The 17,180-nt window shown below is 37.9% G+C and overlaps 1 protein-coding gene across 5 annotated transcripts in view; it reads left to right on the top strand.

The window, feature by feature from the left end:
- Window positions 1-14,248: 14,248 nt before the first annotated feature.
- PHKA1 (phosphorylase kinase regulatory subunit alpha 1) overlaps window positions 14,249-17,180 on the top strand; it is a 150,613-nt gene continuing 147,681 nt past the window's right edge. For 4 of the 5 annotated variants that reach the window (XM_066248709.1, XM_066248708.1, XM_066248706.1 and 1 more), the window contains exons 1-2: window positions 14,249-14,697; window positions 15,346-15,504. In XM_066248709.1, the coding sequence (XP_066104806.1) occupies window positions 14,620-14,697; window positions 15,346-15,504 (237 nt within the window). In that variant the 5' untranslated portion in view covers window positions 14,249-14,619. The remainder of the gene's footprint in view (window positions 14,698-15,345; window positions 15,505-17,180) is intronic. The other variant, XM_066248707.1, reaches the window with a different exon arrangement.

Genomic DNA, 17,180 nt, shown 5'->3' with positions numbered 1-17,180 from the left:
CCGCTCTCCGGCGAGCCCTCAGCTGTGTGGGGTGTGGGCGCTGCAGCTCAGACCGTAACACTCACACTGTTGCCCTGAAAGCTCCCTCCTTCTAAGCAACTCTGCTCTGAGTGCTGCAGGGGAACTTGTTTGGCTGTTCTCCTGCTTCCCTTTGCTGGTATTGCTGTTTCCAGGGGAAATATTCACTTCAGATTTGGGGAGTGAATTGTCCCAGGGGTTAAGGTGGCTGTCTCCCAAAATGTTTCTTCTTATTTGTCCTAGATTACACTCTCTTCCTGCTGCTCTGGTCCTCTCCTCTCTCCCCATCCCCCGGAGCCCCGGGTGAGTGGTTGTGAGAGGTGTTCTGTGCGGTCCCTTTAAGAAGAATTCTGGGTCTGAGAAATCAGACTCTTTCTCACAAACAGTATCCTGACTTGTTTCCAGCTAAATACTGTCCTTACGCCTCTTCTGGGCTCTGGGCTGCAGGCTGGGGCTTTGTTCTTGGGGCTCAGGACCCTCCCCTCTCTGCTAAACTCACTTCCCACCACGCGAATCTCTCCCAGCTGCTGTTCGCTCTGGGGAGCTGGGCAGCCCTCTCTGCGTTTCCGCTTTTCCTATCAGTCTCAGTGTGGCAACTTTGGTGTTCCTTGGTTGAAAAGTCCTCTTAGTTTAGTCCAAAGTTGGTTTTTCCAGATGATAATTCTTAAAATTAGTTTGTAATCCACTTTGGTTCTGGGAGGTGGATGTTGGTACGTCCGCCTACTCCAGCGCCATCTTGTCTTCTCCCTTCTTTAACCTTTTAATCTTCCAGTTTAGTATTTATTCAATAGTTTTATTTTGTACATTCAGACCTTGTATATCTTTTACTGCATTTATCTTAAAATACTCTACAATACTATTGATCTTGTCCATGATATCTGTTCAAAATGACAGTTTTTATTTGTATCTAGTTTATAGAAGTTCACTTGACTCTTTAAGAATTAAACTGATCTTAAAGTCAGTCACCATGCTGTACTCAGTGATATCTTATGATTTGTCTATAGGTGTTCCATGGTTTTCTGTGAATCTGTGAGTAACAGAAGTACAAAAATCAAGCCACAAGTTTCTTACTGTACTGTCTAGGACGGTGTTTCCCAATGTGGGGCCCACACCCCACAGGGGGGCAATTCGATAGTTAAGGGGGGCAATTTGAAAATTGACTCAACACGACTTTAACTCTTTCGCCCTGGGCCATATAAATGCAATGCTAGATATCGGTGCCAAATTTAACAAAAAATGCAATTCTTAAATAATTGCGGTAAATAATTATTAAGTATAATTTCGTTTGACGAGACCAAAATATCAACTGGGTGATTGGTGTCGTCAAGTAAACTTCATCCTGGGTTCACTGCAGAGGGTGCCGTCTGCCGCGGGGAACCCCGGACGTTTTAAAAACTCGCTAAACAATGCAGTTATTCTCACCTAATTGGCCCATCGCAACTTCTGTAGTGTTTCACATCATTCAGTTGGTGTTAATTTGAAATAAGTGTCAGTCAAAACTGTTGTAAAAGCTCATTGATTTAATAAATATAAATATATATATTGTATAGATATAATTGGTAAGTATTTGATTTTATTTTTATCAATATTAAACTCTTTATTAAGTACTTCTTGCATCGGGGCTAGAAAGCAATAATATTTTATAAATATTATTGGGGCTATTGCCTGACCAGGTGGTGGTGCAGTGGATAGAGCGTCGGACTGGGATGTGGAAGGACCCAGGTTCGAGGCCCCGAGGCCGCCAGCTTGAGCGCGGGTTCATCTGGCTTGAGCAGAGAGCTCACCAGCTTGGACCCAAGGTCGCTGGCTCCAGCAGGGGATTACTCGGTCTGCTGAAGGCCCACGGTCAAGGCACATGTGAGAAAGCAATCAATGAACAACTAAAAAGTCGCAACGCGCAACAAGAAACTGATGATTGATGCTTCTCATCTCTCTCCGTTCCTGTCTGTCTGTCCCTGTCTATCTCTGCCTCTGTAAAAAAAAAAAAAATTATTGGGGCTATAATAGTGCATGCACGACAATTTTGATTTTAGAAGCATAACTTTCCAGAAAATTTTGTCAAGTGGAAAAAATATAGATACGTTTTGATTTGCGGTGGTAGTGTAGTAAATGTGTTATATACATTTAAATAAATATGAATTTTTAGTATACGTTTACTCTGTCACATTGAATATATTTTAACACATATTTTAATATTAGTTTTTAATTGATCTTATTTTTATTATAGCCCATAGTAAAATGAGTGGTGCAAGCAAGAAAAAAACTCGTCAATATTCGGAGGAATATTTAAAATTTGGGTTCATACCTGCTGTTCACGATGAGCGGATTCCTTTTTGTCTTTTATGCCAGCAATGATTGACCAATGAATCAATGAAACGAGGTTGCCTTGAGGCGCATTTGAAGGCGAAACATAGTGCTCATATTAATTCAGATTTGAGTTACTTTAAAACTTTAAAGAAAAATTTTGAAAAAAGAACAACATTAAAGTCTCTATTTACTGCTCATACTTCAACTAATAATTGTGTATTTGAGGCTAGTTATCAAATTTCTTTATTCATTGTTAAAACTGGAGAAAATCACACTATAGGAGAGAATTTAATAAAACCGTCAATATCAGCATTTCTTAAAACGGTTCTTGAAAAAGATGACAAAGATGTAAAAGCTATGCCACTCAGTAACAATTCTGTTAGCAGAAGAATAGACAAAATGAGTGAGGATATTGAAAAACAACTTATTGAAAAGCTGAAAACAAGAAAATTCTCCTTGCAAATGGATGAATTAACTTTGAGAGACAGTGAGGCAGTATTGATAACTTACATAAGATATATTGATAAAGGACATTTTGCTGAAGAAATGTTGTTCTGTAAAAGATTAGAAAGCACCACTACCTCCAAAGATATATATAATAAGCTAAAAAACTACTTAGATGTCAATGATATACCAATGAAAAATATAACATCTTGTGCTGCAGATGGTGCTCCCAATATGATGGGCAAGAAAAATGGCTGCTTAAAATTGATGAAAGATGCGAATCCAGAAATGATTCTTGTGCATTGTGTTATTCATAGGGAAAACTTGGTAGCTAAAAACATCTCGCCTGTTCTGAATGAAGTATTACATACAGTAATAAAGTATGTTAATGCTATTAAAGCTAGTGCCAAATGTGAGCGTCTTTTCAAGCTATTTTGTGAAGAACAAAATGAAGACCATGTGAGACTTTTACTTCATACTGAAGTAAGATGGCTATCTAAAGGAAACTGTTTGAAAAGATTTATGGAACTCTTTGATACTCTTAGTGATTTTTTAAGCGACAAACCTGAAATGAAGTGTCTGTTAACAATAGATGGTAAAGCATTTGTGAGTTATTTAGCCGATATCTTTGAAAAACTAAATATATTAAATAAGCAACTTCAAGGAACAAATAAAACTCTTGTCGATGCAAAAGCAAAGATATTTGGTTCATTACCAATATTGAGTTATGTCAGAAACATATTAACAACAAAAACTTTAAACAGTTTCATTGGCTCCAAAAATGTGAGTAACTGATACCGCTTTACTTGTTATTGTCAATCATTTGAATATTCTATCAGCTGATTTAAAAGAAAGATTTTCTGATTTAAAACAAATTGATTTCCCAACATGGATGATGCAGCCAATGTTAGTGGATTTGTCTGATATATCAAATATGCAGTATCAAGGAGAACTCGCAGAATTGCAAAATGATGAGTCAGTTAAAGCTTTATTTAATATCAAAGGAGCGATGGCACGGCTTTGTGAGGAAACAGAAATCAAATACCCAAATTCAACCAAATGTGCAAGAAAACTATTGCTACCGTTTCCATCTTCATTTTTAGCCAAATGTGGATTTAGTGCTGTAAATGATTTACTGGTAAAAAAAAGAAATCGGCTGGATATAACACAACGTGGAGACTTGAGACTAAAGCTAACCAAATTGGAACCTAATATAAAATCTCTGTGCAGCAAGCATCAAGCGCAAGGATCACACTAAATTAAAATAATAAATTCATATAGAAAAATCTGTATTAAAATTATTTGGAATTTAAATTTCTGTTTTTCATTATATGTTTTGAAATTTTACTTACTGTGTTTTGTTAACAATTTCATAGTGATTTCTTCCTAGAACCTATCATTTATGTTTATTAAGTGAACAAATCAATTTTTTAATGTTAAAAATTATGTATGTTACATAGGGGGGACATAAAAATTTTAGAAAGGTTAAGGTGGGGCATGGCACAAAAAAGGTTGGGAAACACTGGTCTAGGACAATTCATTACAAGGTCCAATAGAGATGGCAAAATTGGGCATCTTTGGGTTGTTTCTAATATTAAATAGATAGCTGCTAACATTTCCATATTAAAATGTATTTCCTGAGATTCATAGTTTTCTTTCCTTCCTTTCTTCTTTCTTCTTTCCTTCTTTCCTTCCTTCCCTCCTTCCTTCTTTCCTTCCTTCCTTCCTTCCTTCCTTCCTTCCTTCCTTCCTTCCTTCCTTCCTTCCTTCCTTCCCCCTTTCCTACCTCCCTCCCCTCCCTCCCTTTCTTTCTTTCTTTCCTATTTCTTTCTTTTATTTCTTCTTTCTTAGTTTATTTCTCTCTCCCTCTCCCTCTCTCTATTTTTTTCTCTTTCTATCTATCTATCTTTCTTTCAATTGTGCTGTGGAAAATATCAGACATATACAAATAGGATTAGTATACAAAATGTCAAACAATATTCAGGTTCACTTCAGTAGAGCACTGTTCCTGAAACATTAGTTTGCATTAAAATCACCCAAAGGGCTTGATAAAATATAGATTGTTAAGCTCCACATCTATCAGTCTCAGATTAAAAAATCTGGGGTGAGACTCAGAGTTTGCTTTTCTGACAAGTTCTCTGGCGATGCAGATGCTGCTGGTGGGAGAGCACACTTTGAGAACCACTGTTCAAGAGACAATAAGTAAGGAACTTCCAATCATCCATTGCTCAAATCCAACTATTAACAATTCATAGTTAATTTCATTTCATACATATTTTCTCCTCTCCACCCTCCTCTGGATCATTTTCAAGAAAATAACAAAATCATCTTATTTTATGATGGTAAATATTTCAAAGCATAATTCTAAAATACGAGCAATCCATTCTCCTCGAATTTTTTATTTTGAAAATGCACAAAGTGGAAGAGTGAACACCTTTTAACCTACATTTATATTATCTCATTGTTTTATCTCTTCTTTTTCATCTTTTGGCATAACCACTGAGTTCCAAACACTTCATCCAATTACTGCAGAATGTATCTCCCAAGAACTAGGATAATCTCTTGCCTCTCCCCAGTACTATTATCGCAGTGAAGAAATTTAACAATGTCGTGACAATATTCATCCAAGTCCATATACAATCCATATTCAAATTTCCTTAATTGTTCCAATAATATCCTTTTGAGAATTATCAATTCAATCAGGTTTTATACATTGCATTCAGCTGTCATGTCTCTTTGGTATCTTCTAGTCCCAAACAGTACTTCAACTTAAATCTTTCATGACAATGACATGAAACAGCCTAGGCCTGTTTTCTTGTAAAGTGTCTGCAATATGGGTTTCTCTTGTTTAGATTTATTTTTAACATTTTTTTGCAATAATATAGAACAGGTGATGAGTAATTCACATTGCATCACATTTGGAAGCTCCTATGGCCAGTTTGTCTAGTTGCCTGTGCTGCTATTTGTATTGCTCAGTTTGATCACTTATTAAGGTGTTGTTGGACAGATCAATCATTGTAAAGGTAAGATTTGCAAAGTAAGGTTTGTAAATTTACCATCACCCAAATAAAAATATTAACAGAATCTATTTTGAAAGTATATGAACTGTTTATTAGTTCATATAAGCTCTACTGGGTATTCAAATATTTTAAAGCTACATAAATTAAAAACTGGATCCTGTCTCATTAAAGCATATACAAACCATTTAAATAAAATAGAAATCATAAGGAAAAAGAAATAAATATTGAAACTTAAATATTGTACAGGCAAGAGAAAGATAAAAGGCTTTGAATCTATGAATGGAGAAATAAAACTCTCACATTTTGCAGATGTCAAGATTATATAGAAAATCATTAAAATTCTACAAAAAACTTTTAGAAACAATGAACAAAAAAGTAAAGTTGTATGATACAAAATAAATTTACATAGGCCCTGGCTGGTTGGCTCAGTCTTAGAGTGTCGGCCTGGTGTGCAGGAGTCCCGGGTTCGATTCCCGGCCAGGGCACACAGGAGAAGCGTCCATCTGCTTCTCCACCCCTCCCCCTCTCCTTCCTCTCTGTCTCTCTCTTCGCCTATCGCAGCCAAGGCTCCATTGGAGCACAGTTGGCCTGGCGCTGGGGATAGCTCTATGGCCTCTGCCTAAGGTTCTAGAATGGGTCTGGTTGCAACAGAGCAACACCCCAGATGGGCAGAGCATCGCCCCCTGGTGGGCGTGCCGGGTCGATCCCAGTCAGGTGCATGCGGGAGTCTGTTTGACTGCCTCCCCGTTTCCAACTTCAGAAAAAAACAAAAAAAATTAAAGAGAAAAATAAATGTACAAAATATCATTTCTTTCCTATATACTAACAATAAAATTCCAGAAAAAAATGAAAAAACAATTCTTTTTGCAATTGGAAAAAAAATTAAATAACTAAGAATAAAAAAAATAAGAATTTAATAAAAGATGTGAAAATCCTGTACACTGAAAAGTACAAAGCATTTTAAAGAGAGGTTGAAGAAGACACTAAGCAATGGAAAGATATCCTGTTTTCATGCACTGGAAGAATCAACATAGCTAAAATGGTCATATTACCTAAAGCACTGTACTTATTTAATGCCATCTCCATCAAAATCCCAATGTAAAATTTAAAGAAATAGAAGAAAAAAATCATTATATTTGTATGGAAACATAAAAGACCCTCAAAACCAATGCAATCCTGAGCAAAGCCAGAGGTATCAGAGTCGCTGAATTCAACTTATATTATAAAGCGACAGAAATCAGAACTCATGGTATTGGCAGAAAAGGAGATACACAGACCAATGAAACAGAATTGAGAGCCCACATGTATATAGACGTATACTTTTCAACAAAAGAGCCAAAAACATACAATGGAGGAAAGAAAGCCTCTTAAATAAATGGTAGTGAGAAAATTGGAAAGCAACATGCAAAAGAATGAAACTATACTGCTCTCAGAAAATACCCACTAATTTTTGTGAGCAGTATAGATAGGTGTTTGTCCCCATATACCAAAATTACCTCAAAATGTCTTAAAGATCTAAATATAAGGCTTGAAACAATAAACTATGTAGAAAAAAACATAGGTGCTAACCTCATGGATGTTGGCCATATAGAACAATTTATGACTTTGACCTCAAAGGCAAGAGAAGATAAGGCAAAAATAAATGAATGGGACTATATCAAACTAAAAATATTTTGCACAGCAAAGAAACCACCAACAAACCAAAAAGACAATCAACCAAAAGGGAGAAGATATTTGCAAACAAAAGCTCCAGTAAGAGGTTACTATTCCAAATATACAAAGAGCTTCAAACTGGGATGTGGAGGACCCAGGTTCTAAACCGGAGGTTGCCGGCTTCAGCGCGGGCTCATCTGGCTTGAGTGGAGTCTTACTGGCTTGAGTGGGGGATCAGAGATATGACCCCATTTTCACTGGCTTGAGCCCAAATGTCGCTGGCTTGAGCCCAAGGCTGCTGGCTTGAGCAAGGGGTCACTTGCTCTGCTGTAGCCCCTCGGTCAAGGCACATATAAGAAAGCAATCATTGAACAATTAAGGAGCTGCAATGAAGAATTGATGCTTCTCGTCCCCCTTTTTTTCCTGTCTGTCCCTACCTGTCCTTATCTCTGACACTTTCTCCGTCCCTGTCAAAACAAACAAACAAACAAACAAACAAATAAAAAGATACAAAGAACTCAACATTTAAAAAATACAATGAAAAATGGGCAGAAGACCAGTTGGAGAGCTTGTAAAGAAAAAGGAACCCTCAATCACTGCTGCTGGAAATGTAAACTAGTAAAGCCATTATGGAAAACAGTATGGAGGTTCCTAAAAAATTAAGAATTCAGTTACCATGTGACCCAGCAATTTCTCTTCTGGGTGTCTACCCAAAATATTTGAAAACATTTATTCACAAAGATATATGAAACTTTATGTTCATTGCAGCACTAATCACAATGGCCAAGACAGGGAAACAACTGAAGTGTTTCTCAATAGATGACTGGATAAAGAAGATATAGTACTTATATACAATGAATCCATTTTATATAATCCACTACTCAGCCATAAGAAATGATGAAATACTGCCATTTGCAACAACATGGATGGATACTGAGAATGTCATATTAAGTGAAATAAGTTAGACAGAAAAAGTCAAAAGCCTTATGATTTCACTTATATGTAGGATATAAAACTGAAAGCAACAAATGAAGAAACCAGAAAACCAAACAATAACTCATAGACACAGATAACAGTATGGTGGATACCAGAGGGAAAGGAGATTTGACTTCGGGTGGTGGCACATGATGCAATATACAGATGACGTATTGCACTTATGGGAAAAGATGCAATTTCCCTTTTAGATTTCTCTTTTAAAAAGTTAAATCCAGAATATAGAATTTTTAAAAATTTCTATAAATCAGTAAGAAAAAGGTCTAATAGAGAAATAACTAAGTACATGAACAGTTATTAACTTGAAAAAATAAAATAAAATAAACATAATATAATAAAATATAACATGAAAAGATACCCATTGACAGAATTTAGATAAATGAAACAAAGTAATATATCATTTTGTACTCATCAGCTTGCTCAAAATTAAAGTTCAATAACAGGCATTAGTAAGGATTTGTGTACTGGTTGGTGCAAATAATTTAAATAGCTTTATCACTTAAAAGCTTGTATTAAAAATTTAAATGCCTATTTCAAAAATACCCAAACACATTCACAATATACATATATTTTTTTATCACTAAAGTACTGTTTTCAAGAGTTCTAACCTGCTAGGAAACTAAATGCTCATCAATAGAGGAATGTCTACATAGACCATGGTGTATGAAGTAGATCTCTATATAATAACATGGTTAGATTTCCATGACATAATTTTGGGTGAATAAGGCAATGTACACAACAATAAGTACAGTATAATATTGTTTATATTTAAATAACACAAAGAGAACAATATTTTATATACATTATGAATATACAGGGGGTCCTTGGCTTACAACACAGTTCTATTCCTACAACAGTGATGTAACTCAAATTTTGGTGTAAGTTGAAACAAACCCTAAATTCACCTATCCATCTTATCACAGTTGTAAAATCATAATCTAGAACACAAAAGCACAACAAAGCCACAGAAAAAGGAAAAAGACATAAATATACTGTACCGTACACTATACTATAGTAACAGAAAAAAAGACAAGAAATGAGTAAAAATAATTCCTTACTTTTGTTGTTGTGGTTGGATTGCATACTGGAAGAGGCATTGCAAGGTGGGAGAGAGGGACTTATGGGGAGGAGGAAGCTGGAGAGGCAGGGGAACCTGCAGAAGGTGCTGCAGATACTGGGTCTGGTGAACCAGGATTGCCTAAGGAACATGCAGGAGACACTGGAGATAATTCTACCTGTTTGACAGGTGTTTCATCTTGAATAGCAGCTGATGTCAATGGGGAGGGTACAGGATCTGTTTCAGACCTCTCTACCTTCTTAAAGAATTGTTCCAGGCTAGTCTGGAAGGTTGATGACTTCTTCTCTTCCAAAACCTGCCTATAGCATTGCACAGCATCCATTAACAGCCAAAATATTCATCTTAATCTTTTAAAGTTTTTATGAGCATCGTAAACTCGAAACATCATATGTAGAGACTGTCGTAACCCAAAGACCCTTTGTATATATATGTCCATGAGAAAAAATCTGGAAAGATAGAAACCAATCCCATAATATTGGCTATCTTGGGGAAAGGAGATAAAGGAGATTGTGATTGTGAGTAGCAGATGTAGGTAATTTTAACCTTATTGGTAACATTTTAACTTTTTCATGAAGAATGTGTTCATATATTACTTATATATTTTTTTAATTAAAAAGAGTGGATGGGATATAATGAAAAGGAGATAGCGTGTGAACTACTTTTTCAATAAAATTAATAATAAAAGATTTATTACAGTAATCCCTCTCCCCTACTTCAATTTCTTTTTCTAGGGTTTCAGTTTCCCATAGTCAGCCATAGTCCAAAAATATTAAATGGAAATTTCCAGAAATAAACAATTCATATGTATAAATCGTGAACCATTCTGAGTACCATGATGAAATCTTGGGCAGTGCTGCTCTCTCCTTCCCACGTCTTGAGTCATCACTTTGTCCGGTGTATCCATGCTGTTTATGCTACTCACCTGTAAGTCAGTTAGTAGCCATCTCAATTATCAGATCAACTGTCACAGTATCACAGTGCTTGTATTCAAGTAACCCTTATTTTATTTAATAATGCCTAAAAGTCATTCATATAACTTTTATACCAGTATATTATTATATTTGTTCTATTTTATTAGTAATTACTGTTGTTAATCACTTACTGTGCCTGATTTGTAAATTAAATTTTAACATAGGTATGTATGTATAGAAAAAACCAGTCTATTTAGGGTTCAGTACTATATGTGGTTTCATGCATCCACTGTGGGTCTTAGAATGCATCTCACATGTATAAGCAGGAACTACTTTACTAATTAATGATACAAGAGTAGCTAAGCAAATTGTGGGACTTTTACTAAAAAAGTAAAGTTTAATTCAGACAGAAACATAAAATGTAAAACCTGGAAAATATTTATAAAATGTAAAGCTTTAAAATTTTTGGATTTTTGAAAATTAGTAATTAAAACTTGAAGTAATACAAGGGAGCAATAATAAAATATTCCCAGGAACTTAGAAATAAAATTTTATTTAAGTTAAACTATAAAATTAATGTACAATTAATCAAATAGAAAAATTACCCTTAAGAAACATAATGGTTTCTGGACTGGTAAGACTTGACTATTACTTAGTTCCGTGATGGTGAACCTTTTTATAAAAACCGCCCACTTTTCCAGTGCTGGTCAACCTGGTCCCTCCGGCCCACTAGTGGGTAGTCCAGCTTTTATGGTGGGCGATAGCAGAGCAACCAAACAGCGCTGCGATTGGCCCACCATGAAAGCTGGAACGCCCACTAGTGGGCAGGAGGGACCAGGTTGACCAGTACTACAAAAGTGGGCAGATTTTATAAAAAGGTTCACCATCAAGGACTTAGTCGATAATTTTGACAGATCTAAAGAAAGAATGTGTCAGTGAGTCATGGAAGTGTATAAAAGGGAGAGTTAGTGAAGTCAACATGGACAAAACAGAGTTGTTAGTTACTTAATCCTCATTTGCTTTAGTTTCTCCATCTCTAAAATGGGGTTAATGATAGTATTTACTTCATATAGTTATTGTGTAAAAGAAAATAGTAGTTGGCAAAGAATGAGGCTTATATATTATTAAAGTGAGGGATGTGATGGTCTGGCTAACATAAATTGTCACAATTGTATTTCTCATTATCAACCAGCATCCTGGTTTTCACATATCAGATTATTATGTAATAATCAGCATGAGTCAGTCTCCTGAGTTTAACCAGTTCTGGGACCCTAAAAAGATTGTTTCTGAGTCTACACGACTGAAGGCCCACCTTGGACTAAGATGGAAAAGACCAAGGTAATGTCATCCAGCAAGGGCTCCTGATAGCCAGCCAGTTAGCTTTCTTTGTGACACTGAACCTTTGACATTCCCAATTCTTATTTCTAAATAAGTTTGGGGTCACAGTCTGTGCAGAGGAATAAAAGGACTAGAAAAAAAGAACACTAAAATATTAAGTGGTGGTTATGTGTGTGAGGAATTATGAGTGATTTGTTTTACTTTTCTATACTTTCCAAGTTTTCTTTAGTGACCATATATATTACTTTATTATTTTAAAAACATTTTTAAATGGTGAGGTAAAGAAAAAGAGAGGGCAGTAACTTGCAGCAGACAGGGATAGAGAAAGGGATTCTGAGGCTACAGGGTGAGTGGAAAATGTCAGGGAGCACGAGGCAGAGCAAGGTTGGGGAAATGTTCTTTCCTCCAAAACAAACTATTTTCCATGGAAAAGACTTTTTTTCCCCCCTGTGCACTTGGGCCTTGAAGTGTCTTGTTATGTGCTTGTCACAGTATTTGCATAGCTAATGACTATAATGGAAACTATTTGCTTGAGAATTCTAAGTGCATCACTGTATCATTGAACATTCCCTGTCTTCATCATCAATATTACCAAATATTTGCTGGTCACCTCCGAGGTGGCTTCGTTTCTGCTAACTTGGGAGTCGGTGAGGGTGGGGTTGGAATGGATTAATTTTAGAAAGACAGGCTAAATTTAGAGAAATAAAAAAATAAACAAAGTGAGAAATCACTATGGCTGGCCTGAGAGAGTTAGGTGGCTAGGTGTTAAGCCTAATCCGGAGGGACTTGAAACATTGAAGACCCGAACAAAATTCGTCGGTTACACACCAAAGCTTTATTCTCTAGCTTGGCCAAGCAGCGGCAACTCCGACAGAAATCTGAGGGAGAGCGCGCCGGCCCTTTGTTCAACTTAGTTTTTATAGTTTTGCAAGTGGGAAGTATAGAAGCAAAAATTGTAATTAGGTGCCCTTTACCACTATTGGTTATAGTCATATGTCCTTTAACATGATAGGACCATGTTCACTTTGCAAGCCATACATCATTTTGGAGAAAACAAAACTTACAAGTCAACACAATGATAGAAAGATGTCTCTTTAGATATTAAGAGACATTCCTATATTTTCTAATGTCCATCTGCCATCTCTTTGTCCAGAGTCACACACATTAACTATATGCATTCATATGGGAGAGGTAGTTTCCGTGGGGACAAATACCCGCAAATAGCTCATTGCCATAAGAAAAGGTTTATTTTGGCTTTTCTCTTCCTGCACCTGGCTAGCCATTCACCCCTTTCCCCACAGGTGTTGTGGAATGTCAGGGAATCCATGTTTTCCTTCCCTTTGCATTTACAATACAATGCCAAGGGCCATCCTGGTTTTATGCCAATCACACAGTACAGAGATTATTCTCAAAATTTCTCTGCACACCTTAACCCAAATTAATAAAATGTTCCTTAAGCCTCTTAAAATATTAATATTGATTCTGTAGCTTTTGGTACTTTACAACACCCGCGGGTGAGATGGCGCAGTGGCTCCTCAGGGCTCCTCACTAGGGAAAGCTCAGAATCACAGAAGGTCATAGTTGAGACTTGAAAAGTCTAATTCTATTAACCCCAGTATTCAGAGAGCAGGTAGTACTTAAACTGAGCCTCCAATGGCCCACAGGGTCTTCGGATGAGGGTAAATGAAGAGATGGAGGATTGTTGCTGTAAACGGAGGAGGCAAAAGCCGGGGTGGGTGCGGGGGCGCTCATGACTTTCGGAGTGGTGCGGAGTGATCAGCGTTACCTGCAAGCTGCTTTTGTAGCCTCCCTTTCTTCCCTTTATTTTCAGCTGAGTCTTTGTTGCCTTGGCTGTGTGATTTATATGCGCACGAGGGAGCCTTCCAAATCAGTAATAAAACCTCTTTTAGGTCCTCGCTGGCCAAGGCAGATCTAAGGCAGCGCTCCCCACCCCATCCTTGCGGAGGTTCCCGCAGAGTCATTGGCTTACTCAGAGCTCACTCCTGCGCTGATCTTTCCAAACCCGCCGATTCACCAGTTTCTAAGGAAATAAAACCTGAGGGAGTTCTTTCGTGTTTGATATGGGTCGTAGTGAAGAGCTTAATCTGAGCTTATAGTCAAAAGTATAAAATACCATAAAGACCCGGAAATTACCATTCTGGAAATTCCAATTCATTAGGCATTGAACTCAAGCATGACCCTTTCTTTTTTAGGTTTGGGTTCTTAAAATTTGTTCAGCAGAAGAAATAAACAAACAAACAAACACCCAGCCTCTTCAAGATCCTGACGGTACAGCAAGTGTGGAAAACGGAAATATCCATTTGAGGCGTACAAAATAAACCTCTGAAAGTACACTGCCTATGGAGATACATTCTCTGCCCCGAGGTGGGCGGGGGCATCTACACGGGCCAGGCTGGTGCCACAAGTCGCTGGGGAACAGCGTGCAGCTGCCAGGACCCGGGGCGCTCGCCCCGCCTCCTGTTCTGGGCGCTTTCCGCAAGGTGGAGGCTGCACGACGGCGGATGACTAGCTGCCCGAGGGCTGCGAGGGGAGGCTGAGGGCCGCGGCGGTCTCTGGGAATTGAGCAGAGGCTGCAGGAGCCCCTCGCTGAGGCCGGACGGTTGTTAGGGTGGGCTCGGGCCCCAGAACGCCGAGCCTGGGCGCACAGGCGTGTGGTAGGCTCCAGAGGCGACATTGGCCTAGCTGGCCCCAGACCTGAGCTGGAGTGCTCTGCCGTGGCCTGGCATTCAGGCTTCCCACAGCTAGGGTACAGCTGAGTGTAGCTTCTTTCCTTGGAGGACCGAAGGTCTCTGCGACACCCGGGCCGTTTCTTTGAGGTGATTGGAGAAGTGACGCGATGAGGAGCCGGAGTAACTCAGGAGTCAGGTTGGACGGGTATGCTAAGCTGGTGCATCAGACCATCCTGTGCCATCAGGTAAGTTAAGTGTCGCCTGTAATCACCGAAGATGTCTGCAGTATGATAGTCTGCACGGAGACTCTTGGGTGAACGTGCTGTTTGCGTGTGTAGCAGTTTCTCTTGCCCCCTAGCTGGGAGTCAGACACCCTATCACAGGCCCTGAGTCATGCTTCTGAGCCCCTGCCCTGGAGCCACAAGTGGGTTCCAGGGGACAGAGTTAAAAGATGTGTTGAAGTTTCTTTATTGACAACCAGCCCCAGGTTTGGGCATCATCTCCTTCCCCTCTTGCCAAAGAAAACAAGGGAATGTTTAGCAATCTTAAGAGTAGGCTATTATGAAGATCTGAGGTGCCTTTTATATACTGTTAATTATATTTTTAATGCTTCTTTATGCTAGTTTATCATTGGTAGCTCATTTGAACTGCAGACTTAAAAACACTGCCTTTCTTTTAGTAATACTCACATTTGACTTGTAAGTTTAGACAGCTCCTCCTCCTTATTAAAGATAGCATTTGCTTACACTCAGTCAGAAGAAGAGGCAGTTATAATACTCAGGAAAGGGGAAGTAGATTTAAGAGCAACTCCCTAAGTATCCCATTTGATAGATTGGTTCCTAATGTTAACACCCTATGGTTACCTACTTGTCCTTTTTTTCTTGGCCTTGAAGAATCCAGTGACTGGCTTGCTTCCAGCCAGCTATGATCAGAAAGATGCCTGGGTCCGGGATAATGTGTACAGCATCTTGGCTGTGTGGGGTTTGGGCCTGGCCTATCGGAAGAATGCAGACCGGGATGAGGATAAAGCAAAAGCCTATGAACTGGAGCAGGTACTCAAAAATAGAAAGAGATCAGAGTGTGTGTGTGTGTGTGTGTGTGTGTGTGTGTGTATGTGGGGGGGGGGGATTGAAGGAAACATGTAGCCCAGTCCACAGGAGTTAAGAGAACTTCCTCCCTTTTTTTTTCTCTTTTCTAAAATTATATTCCAAAAATCTTTCCTGCACTGTACTGAATGCTATTACAGTGGAAGCTTGAAACTTGCTGATTTAGGGAAAGAGCACAGTCTGTTCTGATACAGTAGAAAATATTACCCTGATATCTTTGCCAAAATGCATAGTCCCCTTTCTAACTCAATGTAGTTTGCATGCTCCAGTATATTCATTCTCATTAAGAAGAATGCTTGGTGGCAAGTATATACAATTTTGCTTCATTTTTGAAAACGATAGTGGTATTTGTTTGATGGTAACTGACACAAAATGGCAGACCTTCACAATGACACACAAGTAGACTGTTTATTTGTTGATTTTTATACCAATGGCTGCTGTTTTGGAGCCTATTCCCACTGCTTCACCGCCAAAGGAAGGTTAGAGTCAACTTTAAGCTTACCTTTAAGGCCCTTCCCCTCTGTAAAGAAGCATCCTTTATAATACTGTTTAAACACAGGGTGCTTTGTCCTTTTGAATGACCAAGAAAACAATATTCTGGGCTAATGGGACTCTTAGTATTGAGATACTCTGATGTCAGTTGTAAGGTGTATGTGAATTCTTTCCCGTAGTGAGTAAGATTCTCTCTACACCAGCCATTTTCTCAAGTGGTGTCCCTCAGACTTAGGCAATCTGAGCTCCAGTATTCCTCTATAAATTAGAATATTGAGATTTGGTTATTTTAAGGGCAGCAACATGCAGTGGGTTGCAGTCCTTGGCAATAGGGGAGTTCCATTATATTGCCCTCTGCAATAGAAGGCCTTCATTATTCTTTTAGGCCATTATTGAGAGGTGCTTAGGCCCACCAGAAAAAAACTTTGTTGGAGTTTTTCCTCTGCCTGAGAAGCACAGATGTAAAATTTTATGACTTATATAAATAACACATAACCAGTGTATGAAGGTGGAAAATTTACAGGAGTATTTAAAAAGTTACCTATAATATTACTCTTCCCCTTCACGACCCATTTGTATAAAAATCAACAAATAAACAGTCTACTTGTGTGTCCTTGCGAAGGTCTGCCATTTTGTGTCAGTTACCCTCAAACAATTGTACATCTTACTCTAATATTTTGCTACTTTGATCTCAGTATTTTGTTTGTTCTGTTTTTCCAGAAATTAATATCAATGGAATAACACCCAAGATTCCACACTTGGTAAAATTTGACCAATTTTTTTCAATACTATTATAAGAAATCTGATGTAGCTTTGTTGATCAATCATTTTGCAAAGTTGACATTTTTTATTATGTGCCCCAGATAGAAACAATTTAACAAAAGAAGGGGAAAAATTTAGGGAAACATTTAATTGTTTATTCTAAAATATAAATGCTTTTTATGTAATAAAAATTTTTTATAATGAAGATTATATAATAATTTTTACATAACCCCAAAATATTTTTCATATCACCTCAATAATAACTTTAGAATGTCTCAAAAACATTGTGGCAATAGGACACATCTTCAAAAAGGAAACATTTCTCTGGGAACTCAAAATTTTTAATTTTTTTCTTAAGTGTTAATTCA

Source organism: Saccopteryx bilineata, chromosome X (genome assembly GCF_036850765.1).
Source record: "Saccopteryx bilineata isolate mSacBil1 chromosome X, mSacBil1_pri_phased_curated, whole genome shotgun sequence".
Classification (NCBI taxonomy): Eukaryota; Metazoa; Chordata; class Mammalia; order Chiroptera; family Emballonuridae; genus Saccopteryx; species Saccopteryx bilineata.
This window is presented reverse-complemented; position numbering and strand designations above follow the sequence as displayed.